This window comes from Catharus ustulatus, chromosome 29 (assembly GCF_009819885.2).
Source record: "Catharus ustulatus isolate bCatUst1 chromosome 29, bCatUst1.pri.v2, whole genome shotgun sequence".
Classification (NCBI taxonomy): Eukaryota; Metazoa; Chordata; class Aves; order Passeriformes; family Turdidae; genus Catharus; species Catharus ustulatus.
Window position 1 is genome coordinate 2,322,501 of NC_046249.1, and position 18,018 is coordinate 2,340,518.

The window sequence follows — 18,018 nt, forward strand, 5'->3', positions numbered from 1 at the left end:
TTTCTTCTTTCTTCTTTCTTCTTTCGTCTTTCTTCTTTCTTCTTTATTTTTTATTTTTTCTTTTTTATTCTTTCTTTTTTATTCTTTCTTTTTTCTTCTTTTTTTCTCTTTTTTATTTTGTCTTTTTTCTTTTTTTTTCTTTTCTTCTTTTTTCTTTTTTTCTTCTTATTTCTTCTTTTTTCTTTTTTCTTTTTTCTTTTTTCTTTTTTCTTTTTTTTTTTCTTCTTTTTTCTTCTTTCTTCTTTTTTCTTTCTTCTTTTTTCTTCTTTCTTTCCTCTTTTTTATTTTTATTTTTTTCTTTTTTCTTTTTTTATTTTTTTATTTTTTATTTTTTGTTTTCTTCTTTTTTTCTTCTTTCTTCTTTTTTCTTCTTTCTTCTTTCTTCTTTTTTCTTCTTTCTTCTTTCTTCTTTTTTCTTCTTTCTTTTTTCATTATTTTTTATTTTAATTTTAAAAATATTTAATATTTAATATTTAACTTTAATATTAAATTTTTAATTTTTAACTTTTAATTTTTAATTTTTAATTCTATTTTTAAATATTTATTTATTTATTTATTTATTTATTTATTTATTTATTTATTTATTTATTTATTTGGGATTTTTTATTTTTCTTTTATTGTCTGTGACACGGGGCCACCCCCCGAGTGTCGCTGTCGCTGTCGCTGTCACCCGCAGGTGCAGCTCATCAACGACGCGTACAACGCCGTGGTGGACGCGGTGCTGGGGCCCGAGGGGACAGAGGGGACAGAGGGGACAGAGCCGTGCGCGGCCATCCTGGCCACCCTGCGCCACATCCGCATCCCCATCGTCAGCCTGGATGTCCCCTCAGGTGCTGCCCGTGTCCCCTCGGTGTCACCTCGGTGTCACCCCGGTGTCCCCTCCCCACCCCGATGTCACCCCGAGGTGTCCCTGTGAGAGTGGGGACATCCCCGAGGTGACCCTGGCAGGGTGGGGACATCCCCGCCCCCCCCGCGAGGGTCCCGGCGGTTTTGGGGCATCCACGGGAAATAACAAAGTGCCCGGCCCGAGACATGACGTCATGGCCAGATGTGGCGGCCAGATGTGTCCCTGCCAGCTGTGACCCTGCCAGCTGTGACCCTGCCAGCTGTGTCCCTGCCAGCTGTGACCCTGCCAGCTGTGACCCTGCCAGATGTGACCCTGCCAGATGTGACCCTGCCAGATGTGTCCCTGCCAGCTGTGACCCTGCCAGATGTGACCCTGCCAGCTGTGTCCCTGCCAGATGTGTCCCTGCCAGCTGTGTCACTCCCCAGCAGCCGCGGGTCTGGCTTTGTCATCACCCGTGTCCCCTCCCCGCCCCGGCAGTGTCACCTCCCCCTGCCGGGCAGCGCTGCAGGGGACAAAGGCGGGGACAGGGGCGGTGCCACCCCCTGTGCCACCCCTGTGTCACCTCTGCGTCACCTTTGTGTCACCTCTGTGTCACCTCTGTGTCACCTCTGTGTCCTCTCTGTGACCTCTCTGTGTCCTCCTGTGCCACCTCTGTGCCACTCCTGTGTCACCCCCCTGCGTCCCTCTGTGCCACTCCTGTGTCACCCCCCTGCGTCCCTCTGTGCCACTCCTGTGCCGTCCCTTTGTCACCTCCCTGTGTCACCTCCCTGTACCCACCCTGTGTCACCTCTGTTCACCTCCCTGTGTCCTCCCTGAGCCCTGTCTGTGTCCCCCTGCTGTCCCCTGTCCCTGTCCCCACAGGTTGGGCTGTGTCCTCGCTGTCCCCTGATGTCCCTCTGATGCTGTCCTGGTCCCCACTGTCCCCTGAAACTGTCGCTGTCCCCAGGCTGGGCAGAGGGCGGGGGTGGCACAGGTGACATCAGTCCCTGTCCCTGTCCCTGTCCCTGTCCCCGCTGTCCCTGTCCCTGTCCCTGTCGCTGTCCCTGTCCCTGTCCCTGTCATTGTCCCTGTCATTGTCCCTGTCCTTGTCCCTGTCGCTGTCCCTGTCCCTGTCCCTGTCATTGTCCCTGTCATTGTCCCTGTCATTGTCCCTGTCCTTGTCCCTGTCCCTGTCGCTGTCCCTGTCCCTGTCCCTGTCCCTGTCCCTGTCCCCGCTGTCCCCTGACGCTGTCGCTGTCCCCAGGCTGGACCCCCGGCGCGGGTGGCACAGGTGACATCAGCCCGGCCGTGCTGGTGTCGCTGGCCGCCCCCAAGGAGGTGACACGGCGCTTCCAGGGACGGCGACATTTCCTGGCCGGGCGCTTCGTGCCCGAGGAGCTGCGGAGAAAATTCGGGATCGGGGCCGAGTACCCGGGCAGCGACTGCGTGGTGGCACTGTGACCCCAAAAACATCTCTGGGACCCCAAAAATGGCACTGTGACCCCAAACAACATCCCTGGGACACCAAAAACATCCTTGGCACCCCAAAAAATCCCCAAAAAACATCCCTGGGACCCCCAAAAAACATCCCTGGGACACCAAAAAACATCCTTGGGACCACAAAAATGGCACTGTGACCCCAAACAACATCCCTGGGACACCAAAAATGGCACTGTGACCCCAAACAACATCCCTGGGACCCCAAAAAAATCCTCAGATACAGCCCTGGGACCCCAAAAATGGCACTGTGACCCCAAACAACATCCCTGGGACACCAAAAACATCCTTGGCACCCCAAAAAATCCTCAAAAAACATCCCTGGGACACCAAAAAACATCCTTGGGACCACAAAAATGGCACTGCGACCCCAAAAACGGCACAGTGACCCCAAAAAACATCCCTGGGACCCCAAAAAACATCTCTGGGACACCAAAAACATCCCTGTGACCCCAGAAATGGCCCTGGGACCCCAAATACAGCCCTGGGACCCCAAAAATGGCACAGTGACCCCAAAAAACATCCCTGGGACCCCAAAAAATATCCAAATACAGCCCTGGGACCCCAAAAAAACATCCCTGGGACCCTAAAAACGGCCCTGGGACCCCCAAAAAAATATCCAAATACAGCCTTGTGACCCCAAATACAGCCCTGGGACCTCAAAAACGGCCCTGAGACCCAAAAAAATCCTCAAAAACATCCCTGGGACCCCAAAAACATCTCTGGGACCCCAAAAAATATTCAAATACAGTCCTGGGACCCCAAATACCGCCCTGTGACCTCAAAAAACATCCCTAGGACCCCAAAAATGGCCCTGTGACCCCCCAAAAAACCCCAAATACAGCCCTGGGACCCCAAATACAGCCCTGGGACCCCCAAAAAATATCCAAATACAGCCTTGTGACCCCAAAAACTGACCTGGGAACCCAAAAAACATCTCTGGGACACCAAAAACGGCCCGGGGACCCCAAAATAAAGCAGTGGTGACACCTGAAATAAAGCAGTGGTGGCCTCGTGACCCCAAATAAAACACTGATGGTTCTGTGACCCCAAACCCAGAGCTGGTGACCCTGTGACCCCAAATCCAGCTCTGGTGACCCCAAACACAGCATTGGTGACGTCCTGACCCCAAATCCAGCTCTGGTGACCCCAAACACAGTATTGGTGACATCCTGACCCCAAACCCAGACCTGGTGACCCTGTGACCCCAAATCCAGCTCTGGTGACCCCAAACCCAGCATTGGTGACCCCATGACCCCAAATACAGCCCTGGTGACCTCGTGACCCCAAATCCAGCATTGGTGACCCCAATCCCCCTCCATGACCCCAATCCCATTTTGTGACCCCAATCCCCTCTCTGACCCCAATCCCCCCCCATGACCCCAATGCCATTCTGTGACCCCAATCCCCCCCATGACCCCAATCCCCTCTCTGACCCCAATCCCCTCCATGACCCCAATCCCCCCATGACCCCAAATCCACCCCTGGGGCCCCACAGCCGCCGGAATGTCGGGAATGCGCCGGGATTTCCGCCCAGCCGGGGCTCCTCGTTCATCCCAAATCCTCCCCTGTCCCTCCCAGTCCCTCCCAGTTTATCCCAGTGCCTCCCAGTTTATCCCAGTTCCCCCAAAACTGAACGAGTTCCCAAATTTTGGGGGTGGGTTTGGGACAAGAGTACGGGTTTGGGATTTGGGACATTTTTGGAACATTTTCGGATTTGGCTGCAGTTGGGGCTCCTTGTTCATCCCAAATCCTCCCCAGTCCCTCCCAGTCCCTCCCAGTTTATCCCAGTCCATTCCAGTCCCTCCCAGTTCCCCCAAATCTGAGCAAGTTCCCAAATTTTGGGGGTGGGTTTGGGACAAGAGGGAATTTTGGGTGGATTTGGGACAGGGAGAGTTTTGGGATGTTTGGTCGGGGACTGCTCGCTCATCCCAGTTTATCCCAGTTCCTCCCAGTTCATCCCAGTTTATCCCAGTCCATCCCAGTCCATCCCAGTTTATCCCAGTTTATCCCAGTGCCCCTCTGGAGGGCGAATTCCCAAATTTTGGGGATGGGTTTGGGACAGGAGGGAATTTGGGGGTGGATTTGGGATTTGGGAGCTTTTGGGATGTTTTGGGATTTGGTTGCAATGGGGGCTCCTCGCTCATCCCAGTCCATCCCAGTCAATCCCAGTCCCTCCCAGTCCATCCCAGTCCCTCCCAGTCCATTCCAGTTCCTCCCAGTTCCCAGTTAATTTTTTCCCCATATTTTTTCAATACATTTTTTAATCTCTTTCTTTCCCCTTTTCCCATATTTTTTCAATATATTTTTAATTTTTATTATTTTTTCTTTTACTCAATACATTTTTTCCCCACATTTTTTCAACACATTTTTAAATTTAATTTTTATTTTTTTCCCCATTTTTTCAACGCGTTTTTAAATTTCACTTTTATTTTTTCCCACATTTTATTCAACACATTTTAATTTTTCCCCCACATTTCCCAACCCATTTCTAAATTTCATTTCCATTTCCCCCCCACCATTTTCCAACCCATTTCAAAATTTCATTTCTATTTCCCCCCCATTTCCCCAACCCATTTCTAATTTCATTTTAATTTTTCCCCCCACATTTTCAACCCATTTCTAAATTTTCATTTCTATTTTCTTTCCCCATTTTTTTCCTCCACATTTTCCCAACCCACTTCAAAATTTCATTTCCATTTCCTCGCCCATTTCCCCAACCCATTTTAAAATTTCATTTTAATTTTTCCCCCCACATTTCTTAGCCATTTCTAAATTCCATTTCTATTTTCTTTCCCCATTTTTCCCCCCACAGTTTTCCAACCCATTTTAAAATTTTATTTCTATTTTCCCCCCCATTTTCCCAACCCATTTCTAAATTTCATTTCTGTTTTCTTTCCCCATTTTAGTTTTTCCCCCCACATTTTCCAACCCATTTCAAAATTTCATTTCCATTTTCCCCCCCACATTTCCAACCCATTTTAAAATTTAATTTTAATTCCCCCCCCCATTTTTCAAACACATTTTAATTTTCCTCCCCCATTTCCCCAACCCATTTCAAAATTTCATTTCCATTTCCTTCCCCCGTTTTGATTTTTCCCCCCACATTTTCCAAACACATTTTAATTTTTTTTTTCCCACATTCCCCCCAACCCATTTCCAAATTTCATTCCCATTCCCCCCACCATTTCCCCAACCCATTTCTAAATTTCATTTCTATTTTCTTTCCCCATTTTAATTTTTCCCCACATTTTTCCAACCCATTTCCAAATTTCATTTCTATTTCCCCCCCTCATTTTTCAACCCGTTTTAAAATTTAATTTTAATTTCCCCTCCACATTTTTCAAACACATTTTAATTTTTTTTCTCCCACATCCCCCAACCCATTTTAAAATTTAATTTCCATTTCCCCCCCATTTTCCCAACCCATTTCTAAATTTCATTTTAATTTCCCCTCCCATTTTTCAACCCATTTCTAAATTTCATTTCCATTACCCCCCCACATTTCCAACCCATTTCTAAATTTCATTTTAATTTTCCCCCCACATTTTTCAAACACATTTTAATTTTTTTTTCCCACATTTCCCCAACCCATTTCCAAATTTCATTTCCATTTCCCCCCCACATTTCCCCCCATTTCTAAATTTAATTTTAATTTTCCCCCCACATTTTTCAAACACATTTTTATTTTCCCCCCACGTTTTTCCAATACATCTTAAAATTTCATTTCTACCCCCTCCATTTTTCAACCCATTTTAAAATTTAATCTTAATTTTTCCCCCCCATTTTCCCAACCCATTTCTAAATTTCATTTCTATTTTCTTTCCCCTTTTTAATTTATTTCCCCCCCACATTTTTCAAACACATTTTAATTTTTTTTCCCACATTACCCCAACCCATTTCCAAAATTTCATCCCCACTCCCTTCCCCTATTATATTTTTATTTTTTTTCATTTTTTCCCTCCCTCCCCTCCGCATTCCCGAGCTCCTCCAATTTTAGCAGCCGAACAAAAACAAAAGCTCGGCGGGGCCGGAGCCGCGGGCAGCGCTCCCGTCCTGACTCGGCTCCAGGGCCGAACCCTGGCGCTATAAAAGCGGGGCCAGCTCCGCCTCGGAGCAGTCGCCACCCGGAGCAGCCATGGCACAGCTGGCACAGCTGGCACAGCTGGCACAGCTGGCGCTGCTGGCACAGCTGGCGGTGTTGGTGCAGCTGGGGGAGCCGCGATTTGATGGTAAAAATTGGAATTTTTTTTTATTTTTTATTGTTTTTTTGGGGTTTTTTGGGGGGTTTTTGGGGGTTTTTTTGGGGTTTTTTTAGGGGGTGGTGGCATCCGGTGGTGGCACCCGGTGGTGGCATCGGGGGGGGTGGGACAGATGGCACCTGCTGAGGGGGAGGGGGGGAATTTGGGGAATTTTGTCCTGGTTAGGATCGATGTGGTGGAGGGAGAGGGATGGGAGAGAAATGGGGACACGGATGGGACAGGGATGGGGACAGGGACAGGGACAGGGACAGGGACAGGGACAGGGATGGGACAGGGATGGGGACAGGGATGGGGACAGGGATGGGACAGGGATGGGGACAGGACAGGGATGGGACAGGGACAGGGACAGGGATGGGACAGGGACAGGGACAGGGACAGGGACAGGGATGGGACAGGGATGGGACAGGGACAGGGACAGGGACAGGGATGGGACAGGGACAGGGACAGCGATGGGACAGGGACAGGGACAGGGACAGGGACAGGGATGGGACAGGGACAGGGACAGGGATGGGACAGGGACAGGGACAGCGATGGGACAGGGACAGGGACAGGGACAGGGATGGGACAGCGACAGCGACAGGGACAGGGACGGGACAGGGACAGGGATGGGACAGGGACAGGGATGGGCTCAAGCCTCGGCCACCCCCCTGTGCCACCCCTGTGCCACCCCTGGCTACCAGGCCACCACCTCCCACCCTCGGTGACAGTGCCAGCCTGGCCTTGGGGACATTGCACATCCTGTCCCCTGGGATTGGGGGGGCTCAGAGTGGGGGAGGGACCCCGGCGATGTGGCAGTGCCACCTCGGTGTCCCCAGGACTGGGGGCTCAGGGCAGGGGAGGGACCCCGGGGATGTGGCAGTGCCACCTCGGTGTCCCCCAGAGCCGCTGGAGAACGAATCGGAGCCGGGCAAGGCCGGGAAACCCCAGAAAGCCTCGGGGGACCTGGAGGAGCTGGACCTGGGCACGGCAGGTATGGTCACCGTGTCCCCAGTGCCACCCTGTGCCACCCCTGTGGGACCCCACTGTGACATTCCCCCGGCTCCAGGGGCGGTGCCACCCTGTGCCACCCGCTGTGACCCTCAGCGGTGACCACCCTGAGCATGCCATTGATGCAGGGACAATTCCCAGCCGAGTGACCCTCAGTGGTGACACTGCGTGTGCCCTCCGTGTCCCCACACTGTCCTCAAACCATCGCCACACTGTCCCCACATTTGTCCCTGTCCCCACATTGTCCCCTTCCCCTTGCTGTCCCCACACTGTCCCCAAACCATCCCCACACTGTCCCCACATTATCCCCTCACTGTCCCCTCACTGTCCCCATCCCCACACTGTTCCTGTCCCCATTCCTGTCCCCACTCTGTCCCCTCACTGTCCCTGTCCCCTCACTGTCCCCTCCCTGTCCCTTCCCTGTCCCCACCCCATCCCCTCATTGTCCCCTCACTGTCCCCTCCCTGTCCTCATCCCTTGACCGCTCTGTCCTTCTCCCCTCACTGTTCCTGTCCCCACTCCATCCCCACTCTGTCCCCTCACTGTCCCCTTCCTGTCCCCATCCCTACACTGTCCTTGTCCCCTCACTGTACCTGTCCCCTCACTGCCCCCTCACTGTCCCTTCCCTGTCCCCACCCCATCCCCTCATTGTCCCCTCACTGTCCCGACTCTGCCGCCTCACTGTCCCCTCCTCGTCCCCTCCCTGTCCCTTCCCTGTCCCCGCCCCGCCCCCTCACTGTCCCCTCCCCACCTCTCCCTGTCCCCTCACTGTCCCCACTCTGCCCCCTCACTGTCCCCTCCTTGTCCCCATTCCTACACTGTCCCTGTCCCCTCACTGTCCCCCTCACTGTCCCCTCCCTGTCCCTTCCGTCCCCTCCCCATCCCCTCATTGCCCCCTCACTGTTCCCATTCTGCCGCCTCACTGTCCCCACCTTGTCGCCTCCCTGTCCCTTCCCTGTCCCCATTCCCACACTGTCCCTGTCCCCACCCCCTCCCCACTCTGTCCCTGTCCCTCCCCATCCCTTCTCTGTCCCCTTCCCACCTCTACCTGTCCCCTCCCCATCCCCTCATTGTCCCCTCCTTGTCCCCTCCCTGTCCCCATCCCATCCCCTCCCTGTCCCCTCCCCACCTCCCCCTGTCCCCTCTCTGTCCCCTCCCTGTCCCCACTCCATCCCCACACTGTCCCCTCTCTGTCCCCTCCCCACTCTGTCCCCATCCCCTCCCCACTCTGTCCCTGTCCCCTCCCTGTCCCCTCCCCACCTTTCCCTGTCCCCTCCCCACACTGTTCCTGTCCCCTCCCCATCCCCTCCTCACTCTGTCCCTGTCCCCTCCCTGTCCCCTCCCTGTCCCCTCCCCGTCCCCTCCCCCCCTCCCCGTGTCCCCCAGGCCAAGGCGCCGCCTGGACCTCCTGGTTCAACATCGACCACCCCGGAGGTGACGGTGACCACGAGAGCTTGGCCGCCATCCGCTTCTACTACGGCTCGCGGGTGTGCGCTCGCCCGGTGGCGATCGAGGCTCGCAGCACGGACTGGCGGCTGCCCGAGGCTCTGGGCCAGGTGGTTCATGCGAGCCCCAAGCGCGGCTTCCGCTGCCTGCACCGGGAGCAGCCCCCGGGCACGGCCTGTGCCAACTACCACGTGCGGTTCTTGTGCCCGCTGGGTGAGCACCGGGGACACCTGGGCTACCTGAGGGGGGTATGGGCTACCTGAGGGGTGTATGGGCTACCTGGGACACGTGGGGGGCACCGAGAACAGCCCCCGGGTACGGCCTGTGCCAACTACCACGTGCGCTTCCTGTGCCCGCTGGGTGAGCACCGGGGCTAGCTGAGGGGTGTATGGGCTACCTGAGGGGTGTATGGGCTACCTGGGCTGTCTGGGGTACTTGGGGTACCTGGGCTACCTGAGGGGTATCTGGGTTACCTGGGCTACCTGGGGTGCTTGGGGTACCTGGGGTATCTAGGGTACCTGGGACACCTGGGCTACCTGAGGGGTATCTGGGCTACCTGGGGTACCTGGGACACCTGTGGTATCAGGGCTACCTGGGCAACGTGGGTTACCTGGGCTGCCTGGGACACCAGGGCTACCTGAGGGGTATCTGGGCTACCTGGGCACCGAGGGGTATCTGGGGTACTTGGGACACCTGAGGTACCTGGGTACCAGAGTGTACCTGGGGTGTCTGGGACACCTGGGTTACCTGGGACACCTGAGGGGTATCTGGGCTACCTGAGGGGTACCTGGGCTACCTGGGCTACCTGGGTTATCTGGGGTACCTGGGGTACTTGGGGTACCTGCCCTGCGAGCACCCCCCAGGTACAGCCTGTGCCAACTACCACGTGCGCTTCCTGTGCCCGCTGGGTGAGCACCGGGGTCACCTGGGCTACCTGAGGGGTGTATGGGCTACCTGAGGGGTGTATGGGCTACCTGGGCTACCTGGGCATAGGAGGATACCTGGGGTACTTGGGACACCTGGGGTACCTGAGAGGGTATCTGGGTTACCTGAGGGGTATCTGGGATACCTGGGTTACCTGGGCTACCTGGCCACCGGGGGGTACCTGAGGGGTATCTGGGATATCTGGGTACATGGGCTACCTGGGGTACTTGGGGTACCTGGGGCACCTGGGCTACCTGAGGGGTATCTGGGCTACCTGGGCACCGAGGGGTATCTGGGGTACTTGGGACACATGGGGCTACCTGGGCTACCTGGGGTATCTGGGCTACCTGAGGGGTATCTGGGCTCGTGGGCTACCTGGGCTACCTGGGATACCTGAGGTACTTGGGGTACCTGGGCTACCTGGGCACCGAGGGGTATCTGGGTTACCTGGGGTACTTGGGCTACCTGGGGGCCACCTGGCGGCGGCTGAAGGCTTGCTGGGGTTATACTGGGAACAGCGGTGTCCCACCCTGGCACACTTGGGAACACCTGTGTCCTACCTGTGTCTCACCTGTGTTCTCACCTGTGTCCTACCTGTGTCCCACCTGTGTCCTACCTGTGTCCTACCTGTATCTCACCTGTATCTCACCTGTATATCACCTGTATCACACCTGTATCACACCTGTGTCCTACCTGTGCCCCACCTGTGTCCTACCTGTGTCTCACCTGTGTCACACCTGTATCTCACCTTTATCTCACCTGTATATCACCTGTATCACACCTGTATCACACCTGTATCCCACCTGTATCACACCTGTGTCACCTGTGTCTCACCTGTGTCCCACCTGTGTCTCACCTGTGTCTCACCTGTGTCCCACCTATGTCACACCTGTATCACACCCGTACCCCCCTCTGTCTTACCTGTATCACACCTGTATGTCACCTGTACCTTACCTGTATCCCACCTGTGGCGCAGCCTGTGGGGATGGGGCTGCACCGCCCCCCTTTTCACCCCTCTCCTGCCGGCTCCCAGTCACCCCAGTATCCCACAGGGCACGTTTACTGGTCGCACTGGTCTGCCTGGAGCCCCTGCTCGCGCAGCGCCTGCGGCACCCGGGGCACTCAGAGCCGCTCCCGGCGCTGCCGCAGCGCCCGCGAACCCGCCCCGCTCAAGGAGCTGCGCTGCCGGGGCAAGGCCACCGAGCGGCGGGGCTGCAGCGCCGGGCCCTGCCCAGGTACGTGACACTCACCTGTATGCGGGTAGGGACAGATAAACACTGCCCAGGTACGTGACACTCACCTGTGGGCAGGTAGGGACCCCCAAACCCTGCCCAGGTACGTGACACTCACCTGTGGGCAGGTAGGGACCCCCAAACCCTGCCCAGGTACATGACATTCACCTGAGCACAGGTAGGGACCCCCAAACCGTGCCCAGGTACGTGACACTCACCTGAGCACAGGTAGGGACCTCCAAACCTTGCCCAGGTACGTGACAAACACCTGTGGGCAGGTAGGGACAGATAAACACTGCCCAGGTACGTGACACTCACCTGTGGGCAGGTAGGGACAGATAAACACTGCCCAGGTGTGTGACACCTCACCTGTGCGCAGGTAGGGACAGATAAACCCTGCCCAGGTGTGTGGACACTCACCTGTGCGCAGGTAGGGACCCCCAAACCCTGCCCAGATACGTGACAAACACCTGTGCACAGGTAGGGACAGATAAACCCCACGGTGACATTCACCTGTGCACAGGTAGGGACCCCCAAACCCTGCCCAGGTGTGTGACACACACCTGTGGGCAGGTAGGGACAGATAAACCACTGCCCAGGTGTGTGACACTCACCTGTGTGCAAGTAGGGACCCCCAAACCGTGCCCCAGGTACGTGACACTCACCTGTGGGCAGGTAGGGACTCCAAAACCCCATGGTGACACTCACCTGTGTGTAGGTAGGGACAGATAAACCCCATGGTGACACTCACCTGTGCACAGGTAGGGACCCCCAAACCCCGCCCAGGTGTGTGACACTCACCTGTGTGCAGGTAGGGACCCCCAACCCCGCCCAGGTATGTCACACACACCTGAGCACAGGTAGGGACAGATAAACACTGCCAGGTCATGTCACATACACCTGTGTGCAGGTAGGGACTACCAAAACTCCATGATGACACTCATCTGTGCACAGGTAGGGACAGGTAAACCCCAATGGTGACACTCACCTTACCCGGGGCGATGGCAGGTAGGGACCCCCAAGCCCCGCCCAGGTACATGACATTCACCTGAGCACAGGTAGGGACAGATAAACCCTGCCCAGGTGTGTGACACTCACCTGAGCACAGGTAGGGACAGATAAAGCACTGCCCCAGGTGTGTGACACTCACCTGAGCACAGGTAGGGACCCCAAACCCTGCCCAGGTACGTGACACTCACCTTGTGCAGGTAGGGACTCCAAAACTCCATGGTGACACTCACCTGTGCACAGGTAGGGACAGATAAACCCCATGGTGACACTCACCTTGTGCAGGTAGGGACCCCCAAAACCCTGCCCAGGTACATGACACTCACCTGTGTGCAGGTAGGGACCCCCAAAACCCCACCCGCCCAGGTATGTGACACTCACCTGTGGGCAGGTAGGGACTCCAAAACCCCATGGTGACATTTCACCTGTGCCCGGGGACGGCAGGTAGGGACCCCCAAACCCTGCCCAGGTACGTGACACTCACCTGAGCACAGGTAGGGACAGATAAACCCTGCCCAGGTGTGTGACACTCACCTGTGCGCAGGTAGGGACAGCTAAACCCCATGGTGACACTCACCTGTGCACAGGTAGGGACCCCCAACCCTGCCCAGGTACGTGACACTCACCTTGTGCAGGTAGGGACAGATAAACACCTGCCCAGGTGTGTGACACTCACCTGTGCGCAGGTAGGGACACATAAACCCCACTGGTGACACTCACCTGTGTGCAGGTAGGGACCCCCAAACCCAGTGGTGACACTCACCTGAGCACAGGTAGGGACCCCAAACCCCGCCCAGGTGTGTGACACTCACCTGTGAGCTGAGGGCTGGCAGGTAAGGACCCCAAACCCCGCGGTGTCACTCACCTGTGCCCTGGGGGCTGCTGGAGAGGGGACACGGGGTGACCATGGAGTCGTTGCTGGAGGTGGCACTGGGGTGGCACTGGGTGTGGCACTGGGGTGGCACTGGGGTGGTGACAAAGGGTGGTGACAGGTGACAAAGGCCAGGGCTCTCTCCAGGGACCCCAATCCCCATCTCAGCCCCTACAAGAACATCAGGAGGGCGGATCCACCTGGTGCCACCTGGTGCCACCCCCCTCTGTCCCTCCTTTTGGTGACACCCGATTGCCACCTCCCTGTCCCCGCAGAGCCCACCTGGACCGAGTGGGGCGTTGTGGGGTCCCTGTTCCCTCACCTGCGGCACCTCGGGGACGCGCTCGCGGCGCCGCAGCTGCAGAACCGCCAAGAACCCCCGTGTCCCGGCCGCGCCACCGAGAGCCAGAAATGTCCCCTTGTCACCTTGCCCAGGTAACACCCCCCAAGGTGACACCCCCAGGTGACACCCCCAGGTGACACCAACCCCCCTCTCTGCCCTCTACGGGCTCTGAGCCGCGCCCCCCCGCTCGCCCCCTCCCCACCGCAGGTTGCCCCGGGCGCACGCTGCATGGCACCGTGGTGACATCCAGCGGGGTGGCCCTGCCCGGTGCCCGCGTTTACCTGGCTGGCCAGCCCGACGTGCTGCTGGCCCGCAGCGATGCCCAGGGGCGATTCACGGCCTCGGGGCTGTGCGCTGGCCCCTCGGCCAACCTCAGCGCCCACCGCGACGGCTTCGCCCCGGGGCTGCACCGATCGCCACCAACGGCTCGGGAGTGGCCGTGGCGCACCTGAGGCTGCGGCGGCTCGGTGAGAACGAGGGGTGAGGATTTTGGGGGGGTCACCCCCGGCAGGGCAAGCGGGGTTGCCCATGGGCTCGCTGTCCTTTTCACTCATTTTCAGAGAAGCCCTACATGGTGCTGCACCCCGCGGCCAAGGTGCGGGAGGCCGTGCAAGCCGTGACCTTCTGCTGCAAAGCCTCGGGCACCCCCGCGCCCCGAAAATATTTCTGGTGAGGTGGCGCAGCGGGCTGGGCTGGCACTGGGCGGTGCTGGTGGCAGTGTCCCCACACCCTGAGCTGCGTTGTCGCGTTGTCCCCGCAGGTACCACAACGGCACGCTGCTGGAGGGGCCAGCTCAGCGCACCAGCGGTCGCCTGGAGCTCTGCGGGGGCTGGCACCGCACCAGGCTGGCACCTACCACTGCAAGCCAGCTCCGAGGCGGGCACCATCCGCTCGGAGCCGCACAGCTCACCGTGCTGGGTGAGCGAGCACCGCGGGGACTCCCCCGGGGTGACCAGACCCCCGCTGTCCCCTCTAATGCCAACCCCCTCCGTGCCCCCCTAGCCCAGGGCCAGCAGAGCTGCAGGGCGGAGCCGGAGCCCAGCCTGGTGGAGCTGCCCCAGCGATTGCCCGCAGGATGAAGGCGGCTCTCGCTACTACAACGTGGGGCGCTGCCGGCCTCGCCGTGCCCGGGAGGCCCCGCAGAGCCCGAGCGGGTGCGGGGAGGAGTCGGGGCGCTGCTGCGGGGTGCGGAGGATGGAGCTCCGCGAGGTGCAGTGCCGCGGAATCCGTGCTGCCCATCAAGGTGGTGGCCGAGTGTGGCTGCGGGCCCTGTGCCCAGCCCAGGGTGCTGGTGCAGGGCCGGGTGACGGCGGCCGACACCGGGGAGCCGCTGCGCTTCGGCCACATCTTCCTCGGAGGGAGAAAAGTGGGGTTCACCGGCTACCAAGGGCTCCTTCACCATCGAGGTGCCGCCGGACACGCGGCGTTTGGTCGTTCGCATTCGCGGACGGCCAAGCAGCGCTTGGTGGACCACGGTCAAGGTGCTGCCTTCGACCGGGCGAGGAGGAGCCGTGTACCAGGAGGTGAAGATGATGCGCAAGAAGGAGCCGGTGGAGCTGGACGGTGGCCGGAGCAACGCCATCCCCCTGGGCGAGTCCGGCGGCCGCGAGCCCGTCGGGGAGCTGCTGCTGCCGGCCGGGGTTTTTCACACCGCCCGTCCGGGGAGGTTTTTTAACGGCACCGTCAAAGCCAGCGTGACCTTCGTGGTATCCCAGGGACATGGCCACGGCCAGCGCAGCATCCAGCGACCTGAGCTTCGCCAACGCCGAGGGGGAAATCGTCCCCCTGCGCACCTACGAGGATGTTCGCCGTGGATTTCCGCGAAGGCGAACAGCGGCGAGGAGCTGCAGGCGGGGCCGGTGCAGGTGAGGATGGACGCGGGGCAGGTGTGGATGGCCGAGCACCTGCAGAAGATGAAGCTGTGGTCCCTGAACCCCGAGAGAGAGCGGCCTGTGGGAGGAGGAGGGCGAGCTGCGGCCGGCCGGAGGTAACCGGAGGAAAAGGGAGGAGAGAACATTCCTGGTGGGCAACCTGGAGATCCGGCGAGCGGCGCCTCTTCAACCTGGACGTGCCCGAGGATCGCCGCTGCTTCGTCAAGGTCAGGGCTTACAGCAACGAGAAGGTTCAACCCCTACGAGCAGCTGGAAGGGGTGGTGATCAGCCTCATCAACCTGGAGCCGCAGCCCGGCTTCCCCAGCAACCCGCGGGCTTGGGGCCGCTTTCGACAGCGTGTGGTCACCGGTCCCCAACGGCGCCTGTTTGCCCGCGTTCTCTGCGATGGGCAGCGCCCCGACGCCTACACGGCCCTGGTGACGGCCACGCTTGGTGGCGAGGAGCTGGAAGCCGTGGCCTCCAGCCCCAAGGCTCAACCCTAACGCCGTAGGGTGGCCCAGCCCTACCTGGGCAAGCTGGGCTATCGGCGCTCGGACCATGAGGACGCGGCGCTGAAGAAGACGGCGTTCCAGATCAACGTGGCCAAACCCGACCCCAACAACGTGGACGAGAATAACGGGCCGTCTATTCGTACCGGAGCCTGCGGGAGTGCGAGGAGGCGCCGGTGAGCGCCAACCACCTGCGCTTCTACCGCGTGGAGGTGGATAAGTACGAGTACAACGTGGTGCCCTTCAAGGAGAGCGATGTCACCTCCTGGACCGGCGATTACCTGGCGTGGTGGCCCAACCCGCAGGAGTTCAGAGCGTGTTTTATCAAGGTGCAGCTGGAGGGGCCGCAGGAAATACATGGTGAGGTCGCGCAAACGTCGGGGGGAGCCACCCCCGCACTCGGGGACAGCTCTACGGGCTGCGGGACAGCCGGAGCGTGCGGGGACCCGCTGCTGGACAACACCTCGGGAGCCTGCGTGGAGTTCAAGTGCGGCGGGATGCTCTTCGACCAGAGCCTGGTGGACAGAACCCTGGTGACCATCGTGCCGCAGGGCAGCTGTCGCCGCACGGCCATCAACGGGCTACTGAGGGATTACCTGAGTCGCCACCCGCCTCTGGCTGACAACAACCACACCGGAGCTTTCTCCATGCTGGCCCCGCTGGACCCGCTGGGCCACAAACTACGGAATCTACACCGTGACGGACCAGAACCCGCGGCTGCCAAGGAAATCGCCATCGGCCGCTGCTTCGCGGGCACCTCGGATGGTTTTCCAGGGAGATGAGAGCGGGAGAGGGCACGGCCGTCACCTTCAGCTGCCAGGAAGCGCCCGGTGGGCAGGGAGAGTTTCTTCCAGCGCCTGCTGAACGCTCCGGCAGAGGCGCTGGATGAGATCCGCAGGGAGATGGGGAGATCCGAGCTGCGCCGAGCTCCCCCCGATGTGATGGACTTCGCCTCCGGAGCCCCCGGTCCCACCCGCCGGACCCCCCAGCGGAGACCGGGCCGGCTGAGGGGACAGCGTTGAGTCCCCTCCGTGTCCCCTCCCCGGCTCTGCTTTGTGCGCCTCCCCCCGTTTTTCTCATTTTTTTTGTCGCTTTTTGCAGCGCTCATATTATAACGCCCGAAGAATTGGGGGGACACGCGGAGCTGGAGGGGACAGGGGGACAGCGGGGACGTGGGGAGGGGGTCCTGCCATCCCCTGCCGGTGCTGTCGCTGCCTATCCTCTTGGTGCTCAGCCCGCGGTGGGGATCGAAATAAAAGGAATTTAAAAAGAGAAGGGTGGGGGCAAACCGGGGAAGGGGCAGCGTGGAATTTCATCCCTGAATCCTACAAAAAACTGGATTTTTAGGGGTGGAAACCCCAAAAATAACGCGGATAAAATCCCTCCCCGCGGTGCCACCCTCAGCGGGCTCCGGTGCCATCCCACCACCCGCGGCGGCGCAGATTTGGGCGGATTTGTACATTATTTATTACAAAAATATATAATTCCTTATACACCCGCCTGGCTGCTGGGCTTCTCGGGACGGGGTGGGCGCAACTCCCGTCTCCCCACCGTGTCCCCCGCGTGTCCCCAGCGTGTCCCCGTTGTCCCCAAACCCTGCCCCCGTTCGGTAGCACCATCCCGACCGCTCCTGTTTGCCTTGGGCCGTGGCTCAGCCGGGCTGGCAGAACCCGGGGGGGCTCAGCTGCCAGCTCGCCGTGGCCAGCGGGACGTGGCAGACGGGACCCACCCAGTTCCACCCCCCCTTGGCACCGCGATGTGCCAAAGCCACCAGCTGGCCAACCCCCCGCGTGACCCCAGCGGGGTGAGGGACCAGGGTGGCTCTGTCCTGCTGCCACCTGGGTGTCCCCAGCGAGGTTTTTTTTGGATGTTCCCCCCCCCGATTTTTTTCCCCTCCTCGCCGTCCCAGCCGCGGATGCTGTAATGGAACAGGCGGACGTTTATGGGGCCAAACCCGGGACAACATTTCCCTTTTCCAAGCCGCCCTGGCCCCGGAGCGGCATTTTTCCACCCTGCTTTCCACCCTTTTCGCTGGATGTGGGATCAAAGGGGGTGCGGGGGCCCTCGGGGGGGGGATCCTTGGCTAAAACACGCGGCCAAATCCCGGCCCGGTCCCGCCGGATGCGGATCCCACGGCGGGCGGGGGGGGAGAGGGAGAGGGAGAGGGGGAGGGAGGGAGGGAGGAGGCACCTGGAATGCTGAAATTCCACGGCGAGGTGTCATTCCAACCCCTCCTTCCCA

General features: G+C 58.4%; 2 protein-coding genes across 3 annotated transcripts in view; both read left to right on the forward strand.

Moving 5' to 3' along the window:
• The window catches only part of YJEFN3 (YjeF N-terminal domain containing 3), a 12,786-nt gene extending 9,936 nt beyond the window's left edge, over nt 1–2,850 (forward strand). Inside the window, exons 5-7 of one of the 2 annotated variants that reach the window (XM_033082163.1) lie at nt 677–830; nt 2,091–2,288; nt 2,465–2,850. In XM_033082163.1, coding sequence (XP_032938054.1) covers nt 677–830; nt 2,091–2,287 — 351 coding nt within the window. In that variant the 3' untranslated portion in view covers nt 2,288; nt 2,465–2,850. Of the gene's footprint in view, nt 1–676; nt 831–2,090 lie in introns of both variants that reach the window. The other variant, XM_033082162.1, reaches the window with a different exon arrangement.
• Nucleotides 2,851–6,326: 3,476 nt separating this feature from the next.
• CILP2 (cartilage intermediate layer protein 2) lies at nt 6,327–16,838 on the forward strand. The gene is given in 33 exon segments (XM_033082281.1): nt 6,327–6,555; nt 7,466–7,555; nt 8,959–9,231; nt 10,995–11,177; nt 13,329–13,354; nt 13,356–13,488; nt 13,604–13,801; nt 13,804–13,863; nt 13,957–14,065; nt 14,157–14,211; nt 14,214–14,259; nt 14,262–14,294; nt 14,297–14,314; nt 14,399–14,451; nt 14,453–14,620; nt 14,622–14,783; nt 14,785–15,102; nt 15,104–15,193; nt 15,195–15,227; nt 15,229–15,333; nt 15,335–15,439; nt 15,441–15,518; nt 15,520–15,639; nt 15,641–15,667; nt 15,670–15,910; nt 15,913–16,130; nt 16,132–16,149; nt 16,151–16,219; nt 16,221–16,454; nt 16,456–16,492; nt 16,495–16,545; nt 16,548–16,600; nt 16,602–16,838. Coding segments are annotated over 33 exon segments (3,696 nt in total). The 5' UTR covers nt 6,327–6,461; the 3' UTR covers nt 16,800–16,838.
• Nucleotides 16,839–18,018: the final 1,180 nt, after the last annotated feature.